Source organism: Aythya marila (assembly GCF_965140915.1).
Source record: "Aythya marila genome assembly, chromosome: 10".
NCBI classification, from domain to species: domain Eukaryota; kingdom Metazoa; phylum Chordata; class Aves; order Anseriformes; family Anatidae; genus Aythya; species Aythya marila.
In genome coordinates, this window is record NC_139051.1 from 11,179,466 (window position 1) to 11,197,481 (window position 18,016).

Genomic DNA, 18,016 nt, shown 5'->3' on the forward strand with positions numbered 1-18,016 from the left:
TGGCAGTTTGTGAGAGTTTATTGCTAGTATACGCTGTTTTGCGTTCTCTTTACAGTGCTAATGGCCTGGAAAATACTTGGTGGAAGTACATCATCCCCTCCGTCTGCACAGACCGGGCCGCGCATCTCAGCCTCATCCCAAAATATCCACTGCTGGCCGCTGTCAGAGACAGGATATCGAGCTAGATGGATCCCTGGCCTACACACGGCACTTCTCATGTTGTTATTTATATTACGGAGAAATATTTATTGCTCCGTTATGTCTTTTCTGAATAATAATCAGCCGCTCTATTACCCCCATCCAGCACCAGGCCAGCCCTCATCAATCCCCTGCACTTTGCTCCACTTTATTCGCATCGCACCTCCCTTCCCCTTTCTCCCTCTTTGCCGTACTCTCGTTATTTATTTTAATTGCTGCCTGGGCAGCAGGGGTGCTTACCGGGACCTCCGACATGGTGACCGAGATGTTTTTGGGCTGGACGGTGAGCTGCACGCACTGCCGCAGGTCGGAGGCGAAGCGCTGCGGCTCGTCCGCCCGCTCGCAGCGGTCCTTGCGCGAGCATCTGCGGGGGGACGAAACGCGGTGAGCAGACAGCAAACAGGCTGAGAGACACCCTGCTGCGGGACAGCGTGCCCGGTGAGGGATTTTATCTGCTCAAGGTCAGGCTAGGAGCTCTGTTTTCCCCTCGTGCCAGCGCCTCCGCCCCGCACGGCCGTGCCCACCCCCCTCTCATCTCGCCCTGCAGCCGCCGTGCCCAGCGCACACGTTCACAGCCCGCGATGCTCCATCACCTCCCACCCCGGGCGCCTCGCCTGTCCTCACGGAGCAAACAACTCCCTCCTGCTGCTCTTTGTGCTTTCCGCAATATTATTTCATTACGGGAGGCGTTTTAATTAAACGCAGGGAGAGCAAACCGTGCGTGCGCCATACGGCGCTGGCTGAAACAGGAGGAGGCGAGGGGCTGGCACGGCCCTAAGAAACCCCTCGGGGGGCTCCAGACCCCATGGCCAGGTGCGAGGACCAGGACAGACCTCCCCAAGGAGGAAAGCAGTGGGGCTGGACATGGTTTACAGATCTCTGGGGCTGCAGGAGCAGCCCGTGGTACTCACATGTTGTGGAGGACGCACCAGCCGCAGTGGGGGTCCCGGGAGCCCAGGCACAGCTCGCAGCTCTCGTACTGCTCGCAGCTCTCCACCGGCACCCGCGTCACCTGCGGGACAAGGCAGGGAGTGAAGGAGGGGACGGGCTGCTGGGGACAGCAGGGACAGCAAGGGGTGACGCTGCCCGGCATCCCTCCTGCTCGCCGGGCTCAACGGGGCGCAGATCCAAGAGGGGAAAGGCTTGGACATGACACCGTTGGGTTTGGGAGCTCTGCATGGACAACACCTCCTGGCTGGCCCAGCAAGGCCAGGACGGGGAAACTTTTCTTTGCAGAGTTTAGGGAACGGCTCAGCCCCAGCTCCCAGCTCCTCCTGCACACCCTCGTGGCTGGCAGCCCCGCTCCGAAAGGGTTACGGCTCCTTTATTAATTGCTCCTCCACATTTGATTAAAATCCCCTCGTTCTCCGAGCCCTTCGAGCTCTGTTACAACTGTTCATTTAATTACTTTCCAGCAGCACTCTGATAACACCACGCTGTTGTAGGGAAAGGAGCAGCTTTTATTAAGGAGCAGGGAGGAGAAGCGGGGGGACAGGGCGGGGGCTCGGGAAGCTGCCCCCACCCCTTCCGTGCCTCAGTTTCCCCCCACTGCTCCCGTGGGGCAGGATTTGCTCAGTGGCATTCCTAAAACAACCTCTGCCACCCAAGAAAAGGGGCACGGTCTCAGCCAGGGGACCTGGCCTTTGTCCTACCAGGCCAGGGGATGGGCTCGGCGTGATGTGGCCCGGCACTGCCCTAGCCTCAAATTCCGGAGCCCAAATCCCCTCCCCGCCTCACCTGCAAAGCCCCAGGCTGCCTGCAGCAGAGCAAAAAACAGAGACAGGAACTGGGAGGAGGAGGGGAAAGGCTCCGCTGTCCCCGTGGGGCTGTCTAGACAAACACGAGGTTGCTCTCCAGCATCCTTCTCCCTCCCAACCCCCGGGCAAGCGGCCAGGAGACCTGCCGTGCTCCAGCCACCGTCCCACCCCTGTGCCCCTCTCCGGGCAGGCAGGCATGGAGCTGATGGCACTCGTGGCTACCTGGACATCCCCAATGATTCCTGGGCAAGGATGCCCAAAAAGAAGGGCTGGGGATCCGGGCCACCAGCACAGGTTGGTGATGGGACCACAAAAACAGCCCCTTGGGTCCCCTGCTCCTTGGAGGACAAGCGGGGAGCTGCCAGCGTTGGTCTCAGCTCCATCCTCCTCCTCCTCCTCCTCTTCCTCTGCCACCCAGGCAGCGTGTGGGAGGGAGACGGGACCAGAGCGTGGCCGGCGAGGCTGTGAGCGCCCAGCCAGCCCGGCCCCACAGCCCCAAAACCCGCCACCGCCGCGCGGCACAAAGCCCTGACGCAGCAGGATCCCGCTTCCCCCGCCCCGGCGCCTGGCAGCCCTTTGATGGATTAACTCGTAGCAGCAAGCTCCCCGGCGAGCCTGGGATCACGCCATCCCCGTACGGCCAAGCTAAAACTCACCACGAGCCCCGACCGTGCTGCTTGGGTCGGCTCTGCACCTCTGGATGGGTGCAAATTTGGGGAGGCAGAGGCACGGACGGAGGTGCGCGCGCCGAGGTTTGAGGGCACGCCAGCTCTGCTGGCTCCAGGCAACGTCCCCCCCTGCCCCGAGGTGCCAAAGCAGCGAGCCCAGAAGGGAAAAAAGCTGCTCGGAGCAAGGAGCTAACCTGCAAATCCCTGCTCGGGGAGGGAGGGATGGAGCAGAGGAGGTTTACGGCCTCGCAGCAGGGAACGCAGCCCTTGCAGCAGCTCGCTGGAAGGGTCGGGCAGCCCTCAGTCCCCAGGGGATGGGGATTTCAGGCAGCTGCTGCTAAGGATGAGTGCCTGGGGCACAGACGACGGGGAGGAGAGGAGCAGCAGGGCAGTGTCTGGGAGCTGGTGCCTCCGGGCGGTGTTTCTGCACAGGGGAGCAGGGAGGAGCTGCACATCCCCAGGCGGCGCAGGGACAAAGGTGACCGGGTGGCTCGGCAGCAGCTGGGGCCAGAGCCTGGGGAGCAGAGCCATTAAGAAATGGAAGGAAAGTGACCTTCTGGCAGGGCTGGCGGGGTCTGTCCCCAAGAGACACACCGAAGGACGGAGAGGGAAGCACAGCACCAGCCCTCAGGGCAAAAGCAGCACGGGGAAGAGACGCACAGCGCGTCTGGGGGCTGCCACCCGCACAGGGAACAGGAGCACGTAGCAATAGGATGGCTTTAGGGACAGCACCCACTGCTCCATTCTCACCTGCCTGAGGCTCAGGGTACCCTCATCCATGCTGCTTTGCCCCACCGGGTGCCTCGTGGGCAGCCACTGACTCCAAAAAGGGCCGGATCCCCACCAGGGAGCTGCCCCAAAACATCCCCCAGACAGGCGCAGGCTGAAACCTGGGGTCCGGCGAGCCGAGGGGCTGCAGCCCCCTCCCCTTACCTGCTTCTCGGTCATGGCGTAGAGGTGCTGGCGGTCGGGGCTCAGCACCAGGTCTCGCAGGATGGAGCTGCCCTCGTGGGCCACCACGTTCTCGTACTGCAGCGCCTGGTGCTTCCTGTCGGCCGGCAAGTCCACCAGGATCTGCGGGGACAAAGAGGGGGTGAGCACAGCCCCGTGCACGCCTCGCACCCACCCCGAGGTGGGGAAACAAGGAACGCATCCCCCTAGGGATAACAGGGGCAAGCCACGGCCACCGCAGCATGGCAAAGCAGCACAGAGCACAAACATCTCAGCCCTCTCCAGGAGGTTTCAGTGGCAGATTTCTGCTCTCCTTTGTGCATGTCACCACCATTCCCATGTTTACACACATCCAAAATCCTCACCCTGCACATGACTGCACCCAACTCCTCACCACCCCGCTCTGCCCACCCTAAAGAGCCCCCCCAGAGGAGCCCGGCCTTGCTCAGCCGTAAGGCCAGCAGCTCGCAGGCAGCACCGCACCGAGCGCTGCCATCTCCCCATCCACCAAAGGAAACGCTCGGGGTCGTGGCTGGGGAAGTCCAAAGGGTCTCGAGGAAGCCGAGGGTCAGCAGAGGTCCAGAAAGCGCCTTTGTTCCTCGAGCAGGAGCGTGGCAGGGGCTCTGATCCCATTAGGGCTCGCAATCATGTTAAGGAGCTTCCCAAGAGGGCCAGTTCCTCGCTGCACCGGTGCTAACCCCGTTGGGAGGCACTGCGGGGCCGGCAGCACCCACCGAGCAGGAGCCGAGCCCCGACAAAGCTCTGCTGCTTCAGAGACCCCAAACCTTCCCAAAACACATCCCACCCTAATCCCGACCCCACAGCCCCCCAGCGGGGCCAGACACCGGTGTTTGCAGGGTTCCCAATCAGAGGCTGCGAGGCCGGGCGAGCAGGATGGGGCTGGCGGCGCGCAGCTGATTAGCATGGAAATGTATGCGGCTCACAAACAAACCGGGGCCCGTTTAATTAGAGCGGCGCCTTTGATTCACCGCCAGCCTCCTGCACGCACCAGCCCCGGATTATTTTTAGGCAGTTTTACAAAACAAATGTATTTAATTAAGAAAGAGACCCCTGAGCAGCCAGGGAGCGCGGCGGGGCGCGCAGAGGCCGCCCTCGCCCCGCGGGACCTGGGTGCCAGCCTCAAAGGGGCAGACACAACTTTTTGGAGCCCTCAGCACAGCCCCAAACCCCCGGTCCTTGCTGTTCCCCCGACCAGGACCCCGTTGGGCATTTTCCCACCAATCCCACACCCTCTTTAGGGTCGCTCCCCTCCCAGCTCTCAGTCTCACCGCCACAAAACCCTGCCCAAGCTCTCCGGAGGGACGGTGCCATGGCAAGGTGACAAAGGCACCTCTCCAGCCCTTTTACGGGCTGTAGCTGCAGCAGGGAGGAATCGATGTAGTTTTACCCTGGTCCTAAAATAGATCTACGGGGGGATGTTGCGCCGGCAGTAATTTTTAACTAGCGGGGTAATTTCCCCATTACATTATTGCGCTGCGCAGTGCTGGGAAAGAGAAAGGGATGCATTAAAAGAACAACAGACGTGAAGCACTTCCAGTTAATTTGAGGCTCCAGGAAGAGCCTCAAATAATAAATAAAGAGAGGACCTAAAAATAATGACTGTAGTCAAAGGGGGCTGGGGCCAACACATTGGGGTGCTCTGGAGGGGGCCGTGCGGCCACCCCAAACGTGCACACATGGGAATCCTCCCCTCCGGCACCTGCTGCAGCTCTGCGGGTCAGGAAAATGGGATTTGGGAGGGTTGGCACGGGCTGTTTGGGCCATAATAGAGTGGTTTCCCAGAGACATCTCTTACCGGCACAGGGGTGGCTTCCCCTTTCCTCCCCGCACACCCGTGCCCACCTGCGGGGCCGGGGGAGAGGATGTGCAGTAATCAGAGCAGCCCCCTCGGAAGCACGTGCCTTCCTGCCCACCCTGCTCCCCTTCCCACCCAGGGGAAAACACAGCCACCGGGGGAAAAAAAATAAAAATCTATTAACCTTTCTCCTCATCCTGACGCTGATATAATTACCCAATACTAATAATTACCCACACTAATTTCTCACTCCGGATTCCTGTCCTAGCTCGGCTTCCTCACGCGATTGCGGCCGAGCCGGCGGCGAGAAGGCTTCAGGATGGGGCTTTTCTTTCCCATGGGGCTGGAAGGAGCCGTGTGGTGAAGCCTCCCCCCACCAAGATGGAGATGCAGGAGGCACAGACTGGGATTTTTGGAGTCCCCGTGGCAATGGGGCATCCTACAGAGGCAAGAAGAGCCCACGGTAGTGGGGCTGTTGCCTCCTTAAGCACCTGGAGGAGACTGGAGGCACGAAATTACAAGCTGGCTGCTTGCAGGAACCATATTAAACCAGGGCTGGAGGCTGCTCTGCAGGACACAGGCACACGCTGTTCCCACGGCCACACAGCACAAAACCAGCCCAATTTCCCTGCAAGCTGCACCGGGCGGCACCGCACAGGGAGAGGTTTCAGGAGCAGGTCCCCAGAAGGGCACAGAGAGGGCTCCCGGGGCTGGTCTCAGCTGGAAAAGGGAGCTCTGACCCTACCCAGCTGCTGGCTTGGGAACAAGGAGGTCTCACCAAGGTCTCACTGCCTGGCTACGAGGCGCAGGGACAGCGGCACCAGCCAGCCCAGCTCCTGCCTCGAGTCCAAAGCTCCACCTCGAGCTCAGCTCTCCTTTGCCACCACGCTGCTGGAGCGCCCAAACACGTTTGCCAGGGCCACCCCGCGTCAAGCACGAGCCAAGAGCCTCTGCCCCACGGAGCTGGCACTGTCTGACACCACAAGGCGCTACCAACAGATGGAACGAGCCACTCGAGGGTGGAGGACACCACAAGAACGAGGTCACTGCCTTGTACTCACCACCAAAAATTCAATTGTGGGCAGACAAAACGCGCATCGGAGGCCAAACGCGCTGCGCTTCAACGCCCTGAACTTCCTCATCTGTTTCTACTTTTCCTCTTCCCAGCCCACGTGGCCTGTCCCTGGTCCTGCACAACTCCACGAGACCGCAGGCTGAGACCCAAAACCAGTGGGGAGGTGAAAGGACCCAGAGGAGTCACGGTGGCAGAGGGACGGCTCGGCTCACAGCGGCGCATCCACTCCCCAGGCAAGGTGCCCTCCGGGGCAAATATGCCCCAAGAGTGGCCACAACCATTGTCAAAGTGACACGGGGAAACCCTCCCAATGTGCTTACAGGCACCGGCAGTGGGGGAGAGGAGAGGACAGTCTGCCTGGCCCACGTTTTGGAAAGAGGGGCAATGAGAAGGATGAAGAGCAGCAGCTGCGAGCAGCCCAGCCCCGGCTGGCGGCCGCCCAGTGCCAGCAGCGGGTCAGGAGGGGACGGCGGCACAGGACGGGGCTCCGCAGCTCGGGAACGCCAGGTGGAGAGGGAGAATGCACAGCCGGGCAGGGAAAGCAGCCGTGAAGATGCCAAAGCTGCTTTGGGATTTAACGAGCAGCAGCAGGAGCCCCACGCGGGAGGCAAAGCGCAGCGGGATGCAGGAGATGGTGACACAGGGACAGAGATGGTGACACGGGGACGAGCTGGTGCCACCCGTGCCCCACCGTGGGGACAACTCATGAGCCCTCCACCCCGAGGGAAGAGGCAGCTCCTGAGCGGGGCTCTCCCACCCCAGGCTCCCAGCGCTGAGCTCGGTGCCGAGCGGTACCCTGCCGACCCCTCCTCTTGGCACGAGAAGTGCTCCGCGCCGCTTTGTGCTCTTATCTGCAGGCGGCTGTGATTAATTCTCAGTGGCTGGCAGCAGCTACAAGAGGAGGGCGCTTTCGCCCGCCTGCCACACTTCAAAGGCAGGGACTTATCTGCCTCAAACACACTCCGCAGCCTTTTCACGGGGACCCTTTCCAGTTCCACGGGGCTCGCGCGGCGCTGACAGGCGTCGCCAAAGCAAGGCTTATTTACGGGAGCGCATTTCAAAGCCTTCCCCTTCCCTCCCGGCGCTCCGGACGCTTGCTGGGGGAGGCAGAGAGATGCGAGCCCTGCACAGACAGCCCCGTGCGGCTGCTCTGCCAGGGATACGATGGGGAGATGCTGGAGGATGCCACGGTCCCCGCACTGTGAGGTCTCTGTGCTGCGCAAAACACCTCCCCGAGGCCAGGCAGGAGCTGCTCGGCCCCAGCCACCTCGGGGTGGAGGTGACAGCTGCCAGGAGCGTCACCAAACACCGCTCAGACGTGCTCAGGGCAGGATATGGAGTATCCCATATCCAGCCTGGGGGCCCCGTGGGGACATAGAGCCCCATGGGGGGACAGCCTGCACGTGGCCTGGGCTCACCCCGAGGCAGCGGGCGGCACACGGGGGGAGCTGGGCCCCCCAGCATCCCCTCCACATGCCTGCACCAGCAGCTGCCACCCCCCACGTGCCTCTCTCTGGTTTCCAAAAGAAGGAGAGAGCTTTAAAAGTGGGGTCCGTGCATCAGCTGCTCCCTGGGAAGGCGCAGGGGCTGCTCAGCCACCCCAAGAAATGCAGGAGCAGCTGCGGGGCTGGGGCATCAGCTGCCGCGGGGGGGCTGCAGTTGGTGGGGTTGGGGACGCTGGGTGCTGCTGGAGAGGGGGCCACCAGCGTGCCGGGGGGACAGCAGCAGGGAGAGCTGCTTGGGGCACGTCTCAGGTTACCAAACCTTCGCAACCAGCGAGGATAAGCCTCTGGTTTCGCTCAGCCTCGGGGGAAATGCAGCTTTGCTGTTCACGCGGGGAAAATCTCTACCAAGACGGCTCGACACGCTCAGCGCCAGGCTGCTCCGCACCACCGGCACGGTCAGGGAGCAGGGAGGGATTTTGGAGATGAATTTTTGGCCCCACACGTGCTGCCCTGGATGGCTGCGGGGTGGCAGGGCTTCCAGCCAAAAAATCCCAGCTATGCAGCACGGGCAGGCGGCCGGCACCGCCGAGGAGCCCGGCCACCGCCAGCTGCCCCGTGCAGGAACGCGTCCCCTCCCCACAAATAATCCCAAAGCGGGGGTCTGGGCGGCTGACCCGGCACCCCGATGGCAGGAGGATGGGCTGGGGGTGCCGTGTGTCCCCCCAGCCATGAGCAGAGGCTCGGGGAGGTTTTGCCAGCACAGACCTGACACCAACACCCAGCCCTCGCGCGGGGCCACGCCGCTGATTCCTCGCTGATTGTGCACCGAGGGGAAGGGGGCGACGAGCTGCCACTCAGCCAAACCCATTTGTAGAGATTAATACAAACCAGGCTTTCGTCCCAGGCCCTACAATGCCTCAAGCCAGAGAACACTGGAACTTTAATTATATCAGTATAATAAAGAGAAAAAAAAAAAAGGAGATGCTTAATCTAGATCACGGCTCCCAACAGCCCCCGATTCCAGCGGCACCGACACCGGGCAATCGAATCAGCCTCGAAGCGCGCTGCTGCAGCACCTCGGGCACGTGCTGGCAGTTCTGCTGCCTCGGGGTGACCATTCTGTGCAGGCTCCGGGCTTTGCCCCTGCAGAGGTGGCTGCAAACCTCCCCAAACCTGTCCCGGCCCTCAGCCGGCACCCCTGCGGCTGGACCTTGCCCCCTGCGCGCGCACAAATTGCCCCGGGCAGATTGCAAAACAGCTCCATCGGCAGCGGGGGATGGAGAAGCACGCCCAGCTCAGGGTTTCACTGCTTCTGACGGAGCTAAAAAGCTGTCAGCAAAATCGTTTGCACCTTCCCGTAGTAAAACCAAAGTGTTGGAGAGAAGTGCCCAGCGCCACGGCGCCGCAGCCGCAGCGTGGTGCAGGATCGGCTGGGGCAGCGCCTTCACCGGAGCCAAACGTGGGTGAAGGAGGGACTGAGGGAGGTGACAGAGTGGGGTGACAACTGTAGAGCCCCGCGGGAGCCCAGTGCTCGCTCTGGCACGGGATGCACCGAGGCACCCTCGCTGCTCACCCCGCAGCAGCCCCCGCGCCCCCCAGCCCGCCAGCTGCTCGGGCGGTCTCGAGCCATTGATTTCTCAGCTTTGCCCTTCAAAACTCTCCTGGCTCGGCGCCCGGCTTGCATCGTCTCGTTCCTCGGGAGCAAAATATCTCTATTATTATTGCAATTATTTCCCAATCAGCATCGCTCAGGGCTGACTCGGTCGGCGGGGGGGCCCCGACAGGAGAATCGATGCGCGGCCTCCGCCCGGGGCTGCCGAGGGAAGGGCGGGCGGAGGACGGGGGCATCCCTCTCCGCCGTGCCATGGCTGTCCCTGGCCAAGCAGTGACCACAAAATACCTGTGTGCTGAGGAGATGGACCCAAATTCTTTTCATTTCCCTCCTAGCTCAGCAAGGCAGCACCAGCCCTTCTTCCCTGCCCGAGCAACCAGAGCAAGGCGACACCAAGGCCAGCCCACCGTGTCCCACCGCCCCTGGCCTGCTCGGGAGTGAGGACCGGCCCTACAACGACCAAGGAGGACATGGGGCACTCGTCCCTTTCCAGACCGCTGTCAGGGAGCCCAAAAAGTCAGGGAGGAGGCAGCGGGGCTTTGCCAGGAGGAAGCCCAGGCTCCCAGAGCTGCGGCGTGCCGGAGATCAGCTGATCCTCCCTCCCCTCGCGGCCCCAGGAAAATAGCTGCTTCCTTCCTGCTCCCTAAAACAACAAAGCAGCGCGAGAGAAGCTGCCTGAGGACACGGAAGGAGCCATCAATCTCACCAAACACAGGGCTGGGTGGCAGGAAAAGCCCATGCAGGGGAGGATGCAGAGGGATGGTCCCGGGGTGGCTGTCCCCGGGGTGTCCCCAGCAGGTCGGGGACAGGCTGCGGCAGCAGCTCCAGCCCCGAGCTGGCCACAACAGCGGGGCCCAGTGCTCCTCTCCTCATCCCAGTGCACCACAACCCCTATATTGCCCATCCCAGGGGCTCCCAGCCCTTCCCCAGAAGCACGGGGACAAACACGCTCCCCCAAACGCTGCAGCCCAAAGCTCTGCACCAGGCTGGTGCCGCAGGGGGACCGCAGGGTGCGCGCAGTGCATCCCCCTTGTGCTGCCTTCAGCCACCCCCGGGTTTCGTTTCCTTTTTCTTTTTCCTCTCTGCAGACACACAACTCCATCTCTAGAGCAGAAACAACTCCGCAGAACCTCCAGGGCCCAAACTTTACATCCCCAGAGCGCAATCGGCACGTGTCACCCCGCACCAACAACTCTCCCAGATCACCGCCCCTCACAGCGCCCCGACAGAGCCGGGCTTTAGGCTGCAGAAAGGAGCCCAGCACCGGGCACCCGGGCTTGCAGGCAGGTTTACTCATCCATCAGGCTTCTCTCCGCAGCCCTGCATCCAGGCATCACAACCCCACAAACTCCAAAATTTCACACAACCCCACCTCAGCAGCTCCCAAACCACTCCGCTCCTGCCACGAGTCCAGCAGCCACCACTTCCTCACCGCCCCATCCCGAGGCCACCCGCTGCAGTAACACAAATTTGCAGCAGACGCATTTAACACGAACTAAACCCGCTGCCATTCACGTCCACCCAGGGAGAAGGGAATGCTGACCGCAGCCAGCCTCACCTATTTAACGCCAGCGCTGCCCCCGGCCTGCAGACAGCCCCTCGTTACCGCAGACCCGGGGTTTTATCCCGACGGCCAAATCACACCTGAGCGGCCAGGAGCAGCTGCTAAGCACCGAACAGCCGGGGTCTAAATAACGCACGGCACGCTGACACCATTAAATATTGAACATCTCGCCCAGGCAGCACAACTGGACACGCAGAACGTCTCATGAACTCAATGACTACATTTTATACCGCATAATGTGTTTCACGAGAAAGTAATCCATTGATCAGGAGGGAGGAGAAAAGTTAAAACCACGCTTTTTTTTTTTTTCCCACTCTTTTTAAACCAACATCTCTGCTATCAGCACCCTGAGATGGAAATCGCAGGGTCAGTGCTCCCCCCAAACCTGCCCCCACAAACACCTCCATGGCTGGAGGACAACCTCTCGCTGCCCCACACGAGGTGCTCCTGATAACAACACCCAGCTGAACCCAGCTCCGGGCTGGGAGCAAAGGAGAGCACGTGCAAATATTTCCCTTCAAACCCAACCCTCGCCGACACGCACTCAGACCCCTCTCGCTCTCCCCACCCCGAGTTTAAGTGTTTGCTGAACTCCCTGCTCTGTTTGTTTGCGTTTTAGGGCTGGGTTCCCACACGTGAGCCTCTCCAGCAGCACCCCCAGCCCCACGTGCCCCTCTCCGGCTCACACCTTCCCCGCAGCCCCCAAGGAAAAGGCGCGGGGCCGCAGCTCCCCACCCCACCAAACCTGGGAGCAACAGAGAGCGCTTCCCACAGCGGGCTCTCCGCTGGCAAACAGGATGGAAATTAGGCTCTTCAGCCTGAGCATAGGAGCAATTTTGAAGGAGAGATTGAGCAGATTTAAATATAGAGATTGCTTTCCCTAAGGATACTGCTGGAGATGTTTAAAAGCTCAGGTTTTACGCAGCGCAGATTTTCTCTCCGCAGCGCTCGTGCGGGTGCAGAACCCTCCTCTCCGCCGCTCCCTTCTCCTTGGGGCTCGTGGGGAAGCGGGGCCAGGCAGGAGGAGACCACCACAGACAGGCACACGCTGGGCTCCTGCACACCCGTACGATGCTGAGGGGCTGCAGGAGGAGCCCAGGCAGCCCCTCGCCAAGCCGCCGGCACGCAGGAGGGCCGGGCACGCAGCTGGGGCCGCTTTGTGCGCTCGCTCCGGGAAATTCTCGGCACAGCTTTGAGGACCACCTGCCACCATCTCCATCTCCCCAAAGCCGCGACGGCTGCCAGGGGATCTCAAGAGGAGGCTGCCACTCACTGCAGCTCGCCGGCGCGATGTCCAAGGAGCTGCCTCCAGCGAGGCGCCAGGAGCGCAGCTTGGCACCTGACAGCTCGGCACGGGGGAGAGACGTGCCAACGCCGAGTGCTGTCGGCCCTCGCTGGCCCTAAAGGCTGGTGGCAACGCGTGCTGTCCCCTTCTTACACGCTGCCACCACCCACAGCCCTCACCGTGTCCCTGCCTCCTGCTCATCCATGGGGTCAGGCACCCATGGAGAGGGTTCCTGGTGGAGAGGGCTCGTGGAGCGCTGACCCACGGCGGGCAGGGGGCTTCAGCGCCTCTGGGGGGCTTCGAGGTGGGCAGGGAGGGAGCAGGGATGGTGATGGGATGAGCAAACCCTGAGTAAAAGTGTGCCTGCCACCGAGATGGGGCCCTGGCAGCAACCCTTGCCCGGCCCAAGGGTGCGCACGCCTGAGTATCCGCACTGGAGAGGGAGGCCAAGGGGTGGGAAATGATGTTAATTAAAGTTTTAATTACTGTAACCAAACGAGTAGCATAATTACTTTATTCTCACCGAGACTTCAAGCTGATTAAGAATCACGTGCATCGCAATCTTTGGGTTGATTTGATTTTTAATTAAACGTGCCGGCGGAGGGACGGGGCGGGATGGGGGCTCGGCCCTGCCCGGACCCCAAAACCTTGGGGGGGGACCCCTGGGAGCCGGACACAGCTCCCAGCACGGGTCAGAGGAGCTCCATGGGTCCACACCCATGTGCCACGAGGCTTTGAGCAGAAGGGGGTGTGCAGGGACATGGCCCCGTGGCCAGCAGGTCACACAGAGCTCCCCGTACCCCTTCCCAGCCCCGTCCTGCCCAGGCCCCTCCGATAATAATGAACCGGTGCCGCCGCTGGAGGGAATTATTAAAAAACAATTTTGCAAAGGTATCTTTTTCAAATAATAATAATACTAAAAGACAAAGCTGTAGAAATTAAATTCCCAGTCCCCTACCTCAAATAAATAGTATCAGAATTTGAAATGAGACATAATTACCTCGGCAAGGTTAAAGCCGCTAATGCGCACGGAATACGGAATCACCATTCATCATAATCATATCTCATATCACAGCCATTATTTATAATTAGGAGGCACGGTTTAAAAAACACATAAAGACGCCCATGCAATGCAGTAATTCTTCTGTTATTGCTCCTGAAGGGCCAATCCTGGCCCTTTCAGAACCTCTGATTTGTGGAGTCCGGGATCAGGCAAAAAACAATTCCCCAAAATGCCCCAAAAAGTCAGTCCCAAAGAGTGTGTCGCTCGTGGCTCCGAAGGAAAACCCACCTGCAGCTGCCCTCGAGCCCTTCCTGGGCATGGAGACAGCAGTGACAGGACACTGGGGCTGCACCCAACCCATCCAGACCATTTCAGAGCCACACGGCCATGCTAGGAAGGGTGAGAGCAGCCGGGGTCCGGCCAGGAGAGCATCGTGGCACAGAGCTGCAGGTGCCAGCGCTCCCCACCGGCCCCATGGGCTTTCTTGGCTGCTGGGTGCTTTTACGTGCTTTTAAACCACGGAACAAGCACTGGCAAAAGCTGGCGAAACCAAAAGCTAAACCAAAAGCTGCCCTCCCTTGAAGCTGCTCCCACGTCCCAGTGAAACATTAACAAGCTCCCAGCGAAGTCAGAGGAAATTGCCCTTAAAGTATTCGGGGAAGTACGAGCCGGGTGGTGACGACACGAGGCCCCGAGCCCACCTCTGGAGACACATCTCCGGGCCCACTGCTGGCAGCAGCCAGGAGCACGAGCTCACAGTCCCGTGGGGACACCGAGCTGCTCCTCTCACATGCTGGAGCGGGAGCAGAGCCCTCGTGCAGAAAAGCACAGAGTGCCAGGACACAGCCTGGGCTGGGGACGGGTCTGTTTTGGGGGGCAAAGCGACCCCTGGGGTTGAGGAGCCCGAGCTCTGCACCCTTTGGTGGGGATTAGAGCAAGAGAAGGTGCCCCGGGTGCCCAGAGCTGTGCCAGAAGGGGCTGAGACAGCAGGAGGACAGACACACACCCACGTACATGCAAGCTGCAGGGTTTTTGGAGATGGAAAAGCCAAGTGGGGGAACATGAGGGGAGCCAAGGGCCGGAGGCAGCAGCCCCAAGCACGAGCTGCCTTTCCCCTGGCTGCTCGCTGTACCCGACCGCTCGCCCCGCTGGTCCCGTGACTGCGGTCACAGAGCTGAGCTTTTTCAGAGATTTCACTGGGCTGTAAAACGCTAAACTAACAAGGGAGGGGACAAAACCAGCTTACAGACGCACACACAGAACCGCACGCTGTGCAAAACCCAGGAAACGAGTTGCTAACAAAGGGCCCCGCAAACACGCTGGGGTCCCCGCACCACGCACCGCGGGGTCTCCACCGCCTCCTCGCTCCCCTCGGGGCCGTCCCCGTGGCCTCAGCAGGCACCAGAAGGACCTTTCACGTCGGTGGCAGCGAGTTTTCCAAACCCCAAAGTCGCAGAGAGAGGTGGCATTTTGCAGCGCTTGGGCAGGGGACCGCTCTTTGCCCTTCCAAGCGCTGGAAACGAATCCCCCCCCCCCCCCTCCCCTTTTCATCCCGTTGAAGACTTGACAGAACCTCCTAGCGCTCTGCAGTTGAAATTGGCAGGTCTCAAATTAATTGACTGCAATTTTACACAACAACATGTTTAGCTGAGAGCTGGCCCGCGGCCCGCTTGGCTCGCCACCGCTCCCCAGACACTTTTCAAGCAACCTCCAAAACTTCACAACACGGCGGAGGCGAGGCGAGCGGGCTGCCAACGTGACCCGCTCCCTGCCAAAAAACCAGCCCCGCTTCCCCGCGCCCCCTCCCCGACCCTGCTCCGGCTCCTCCGCTGCTTCCCCCCCCCCCCCCCCCCCCCCCGCTCTCGTTAATGGCTCGTTAAATTATTCTCATCGTCTCCGAGGACCCCGCTCCTCCGAACGCGGAGGGGCACGGCGCGGGCTCCGCTCTCGCTGGATTTCGGCCCCGCTGCTTTGCCATGGAAACCACAGCGACGGGACCGACACGTGCAACAGGCAGGAGAGAAGGCAGGTTTGTATTTCTGCCCACCCTGACACATTCCTGTGCTCTTTTCCCAAAGGACAGGGCCTGAAGCAAAAGCCGACGACACCGTACCGGCGCTGGCGGCGGCTCTACAACGCAGCCACAGCCAGGGGTGAGCGCCCCGGGGTGCTGTTGTTTGGGATCCCAAACACGAGGACGCACGACCTCAGCGCCCAGGAATGAAGTGCCGGGCTCCAGCTCACCTCCAGCCCTCGCCAGGAGCCAGCTCAGCCAAAAACCAACCACGCTCTCGTTAGCAGAGCCGGCACCGCCGCTCGCACGGGGCCAGCATGGCTCACGGGGACCAACCCCTGTGCCCAGGTCCCCGAGCCTCCTGTGGGATGTTGACAGGGTCAAAACAAGCCCCAGGGACCAGCCAGCCCTGGCTGCGAGCCCTCGGGCTGATCGTGAGCAGGAATCACCCCGGTGCCGGGCACCTCTCCAGGGCACGGCCGCGGCACGGAGGCGTGCTCCCGGCGGCCAGGCTGCTGGAGGCCAGGGGAGGATTTTCTCTGGCTCTGCCCAGGGCCCGGGTCAAGCAGCTGATGCTCCGCGAAAGCCAAATTGGGGGCGGGTTGTTTGTGTGATTTCGTTTCTTGAATAAACAGAAACATCCTGCCCGTGATTAAGAGCCTTTATGAAAAACACACCAGCGCCGAGCGCTGCAGCTGGGGCTGGAGGTACAGCAGCGCCTGGGGAGGGGGGGGCAGAAAACAAGAGGGCCGGGCTTCACGGGGGGTGAGCGCAGCTCCCAGATGGATTCACACTGCTGCAACGTCCCGGGCAAGTTTCAGAGAGAGAAATCCTCCCCAGGAAATCACGAGATGGTTCCTTTCTCTCAGAAATCCCCATTTTTCACGCCAAACCTCCCCAAGCCTCCTCTTGCTCCTGCACCTCTGGAGAGGCAACAACACAGGCAGGCTGCGAGCAGCCCACGTGCCACGAACCACAAACAGCACAGGTCAGAGGCAGCCGAGGTGCTGCCATCACCTTTACGCATTCATTCTTCCCTTTATCACCCAGAGATATCACAGCTCTGCCCACGCCCTTACGCCGCGCTCCGCCTTTTGGCCGCGGGCATCGCCAGCCGCAGGTCACGGGGAGGAGAAACCCGGAGGAGCCGACCCCAGCCCCGCTCAGAGACAGGCAGCACGGAGCTGAGCTGTGCCCAAAATCGCTCTGCCAAAACTCGAGGACCTGCAGGGCTCCTGTGCCTGCCCCCCGTGCGGCTCCGCAGCCCCCACCATGCAGCGCAGAACACGTGCTTGTGGTTAACTCACACACACACACACACACACACACACACATGTGAAAACCCCAGTTTTCAAGTTTCTTCTCTTGGCAAGGCTCAAAACAGGCCAAGGTTTCAATATTTATTTTTTTTTTGCTGGGAGGCTTTAAAAATGCATCCCATCCAAACCATCCCCGAAGCATTCCTGACGTTTATTGCCATCAGCTTTTCCCCCCAGTTAGCTGCCTCTATGCAACTATCATCGTCTTGATGAAAAACATCTCCAGAAACACACAGCCCAGTACAACAAATGCTCTCTCTCTTGCTCTGCTTCTCCCTGCTCAGAAACAGAAAGAGAATTAGGGAGGAGAGGGGGGTCAGGAACATTTTTGCCTTGACCGCTTTGTCCAGCGAGAGCCACCACTCGCCGTGGTGCTGGTGGGAGGTGACATTTGGCACCCAAAACCTGCTCCCCAGGCACCCCATGCCCCGTCTGCAGACACAGCATCGATTCAACAACGAACGGACCAAATCTCATCTGGAAAAACACCTTTTTGGTGCGTTGGGCTCAGCTCTCAAGGCTCGCAGTGCGCGTGGGACAGGCGCGAGGAGCAGCTGGGCGGGGAGGAGCGGGGCTGCTCCCGTCCCCGGGAGGCAGGCACCAAACGGCACCTGGGCGGATCCGGTGTCAGAGCAGAGCTCTCTGCAGGCTTCTTAATCGCTTCCATTTCCAAACTGGAGCAGAGGTCTTGTTTCAACAGCCTGCGCGAGCAGATGTCAGGCAGCAAGGTTCAAAAGGACAGCAGCGGAGAGAGGAAGGGGCTGAGCCACTGAGCTCAGGACGCACGGGGTTTTGGTGATGCGCTGCGGTGGGAGTGGGGGCAGAGCAGCCCTTCCATGGCTTACCCTCTGATGGGACAGCGATGTGCTGGATCCAGGGGCTGAAGAGAGGACAAGGTGCATGGGGACGTGCCCAAGGCACCCCAAGCGCAGCGGCAGCTCCATGAAGTGCCCAGGGACGTGGGTTGTCTCTCTCTCCTGGTAAACCCCGGTCAGAAATGCTGTGTTTGACACAGAGCCAAGTCACGGCACCTCAGTGAGCCCTCCTGCATCAGACCAGCCCTGTTACCATCCCACGTGCTCTCCATCCCCGAGACGAGCTGCATTTTTCCTCCCAAGTCCGGCCACACGCGCTTCCCTTGGTGCTTGCCTCGATTCCCTCCGTCCCTCTTTAATTTTTGCCCTCTTTTAAAACCAGAAGGACCCAGAAGCCGAAGATCCCACACCAAAGAGCCCAGCGGTGCAGCTCTCCCAGCCCAGGCAGCTCCCAGCCCGCGAGTTTTCAGATTTAAGAGGGGGAAGGAGAGGCA

General features: G+C 60.8%; 1 protein-coding gene across 4 annotated transcripts in view; it reads right to left on the reverse strand.

Annotated features, from left to right (window-relative positions):
* Positions 1 to 18,016, reverse strand: part of PLXNA1 (plexin A1) — a 105,303-nt gene that overhangs the window by 62,709 nt on the left and 24,578 nt on the right. For all 4 annotated transcript variants that reach the window (XM_082768513.1, XM_082768514.1, XM_082768515.1 and 1 more), the window contains exons 4-6: positions 3,557 to 3,697; positions 1,110 to 1,210; positions 439 to 562 (exon numbers count right to left, since the gene is read on the reverse strand). In XM_082768513.1, the coding sequence (XP_082624639.1) occupies positions 439 to 562; positions 1,110 to 1,210; positions 3,557 to 3,697 (366 nt within the window). The remainder of the gene's footprint in view (positions 1 to 438; positions 563 to 1,109; positions 1,211 to 3,556; positions 3,698 to 18,016) is intronic.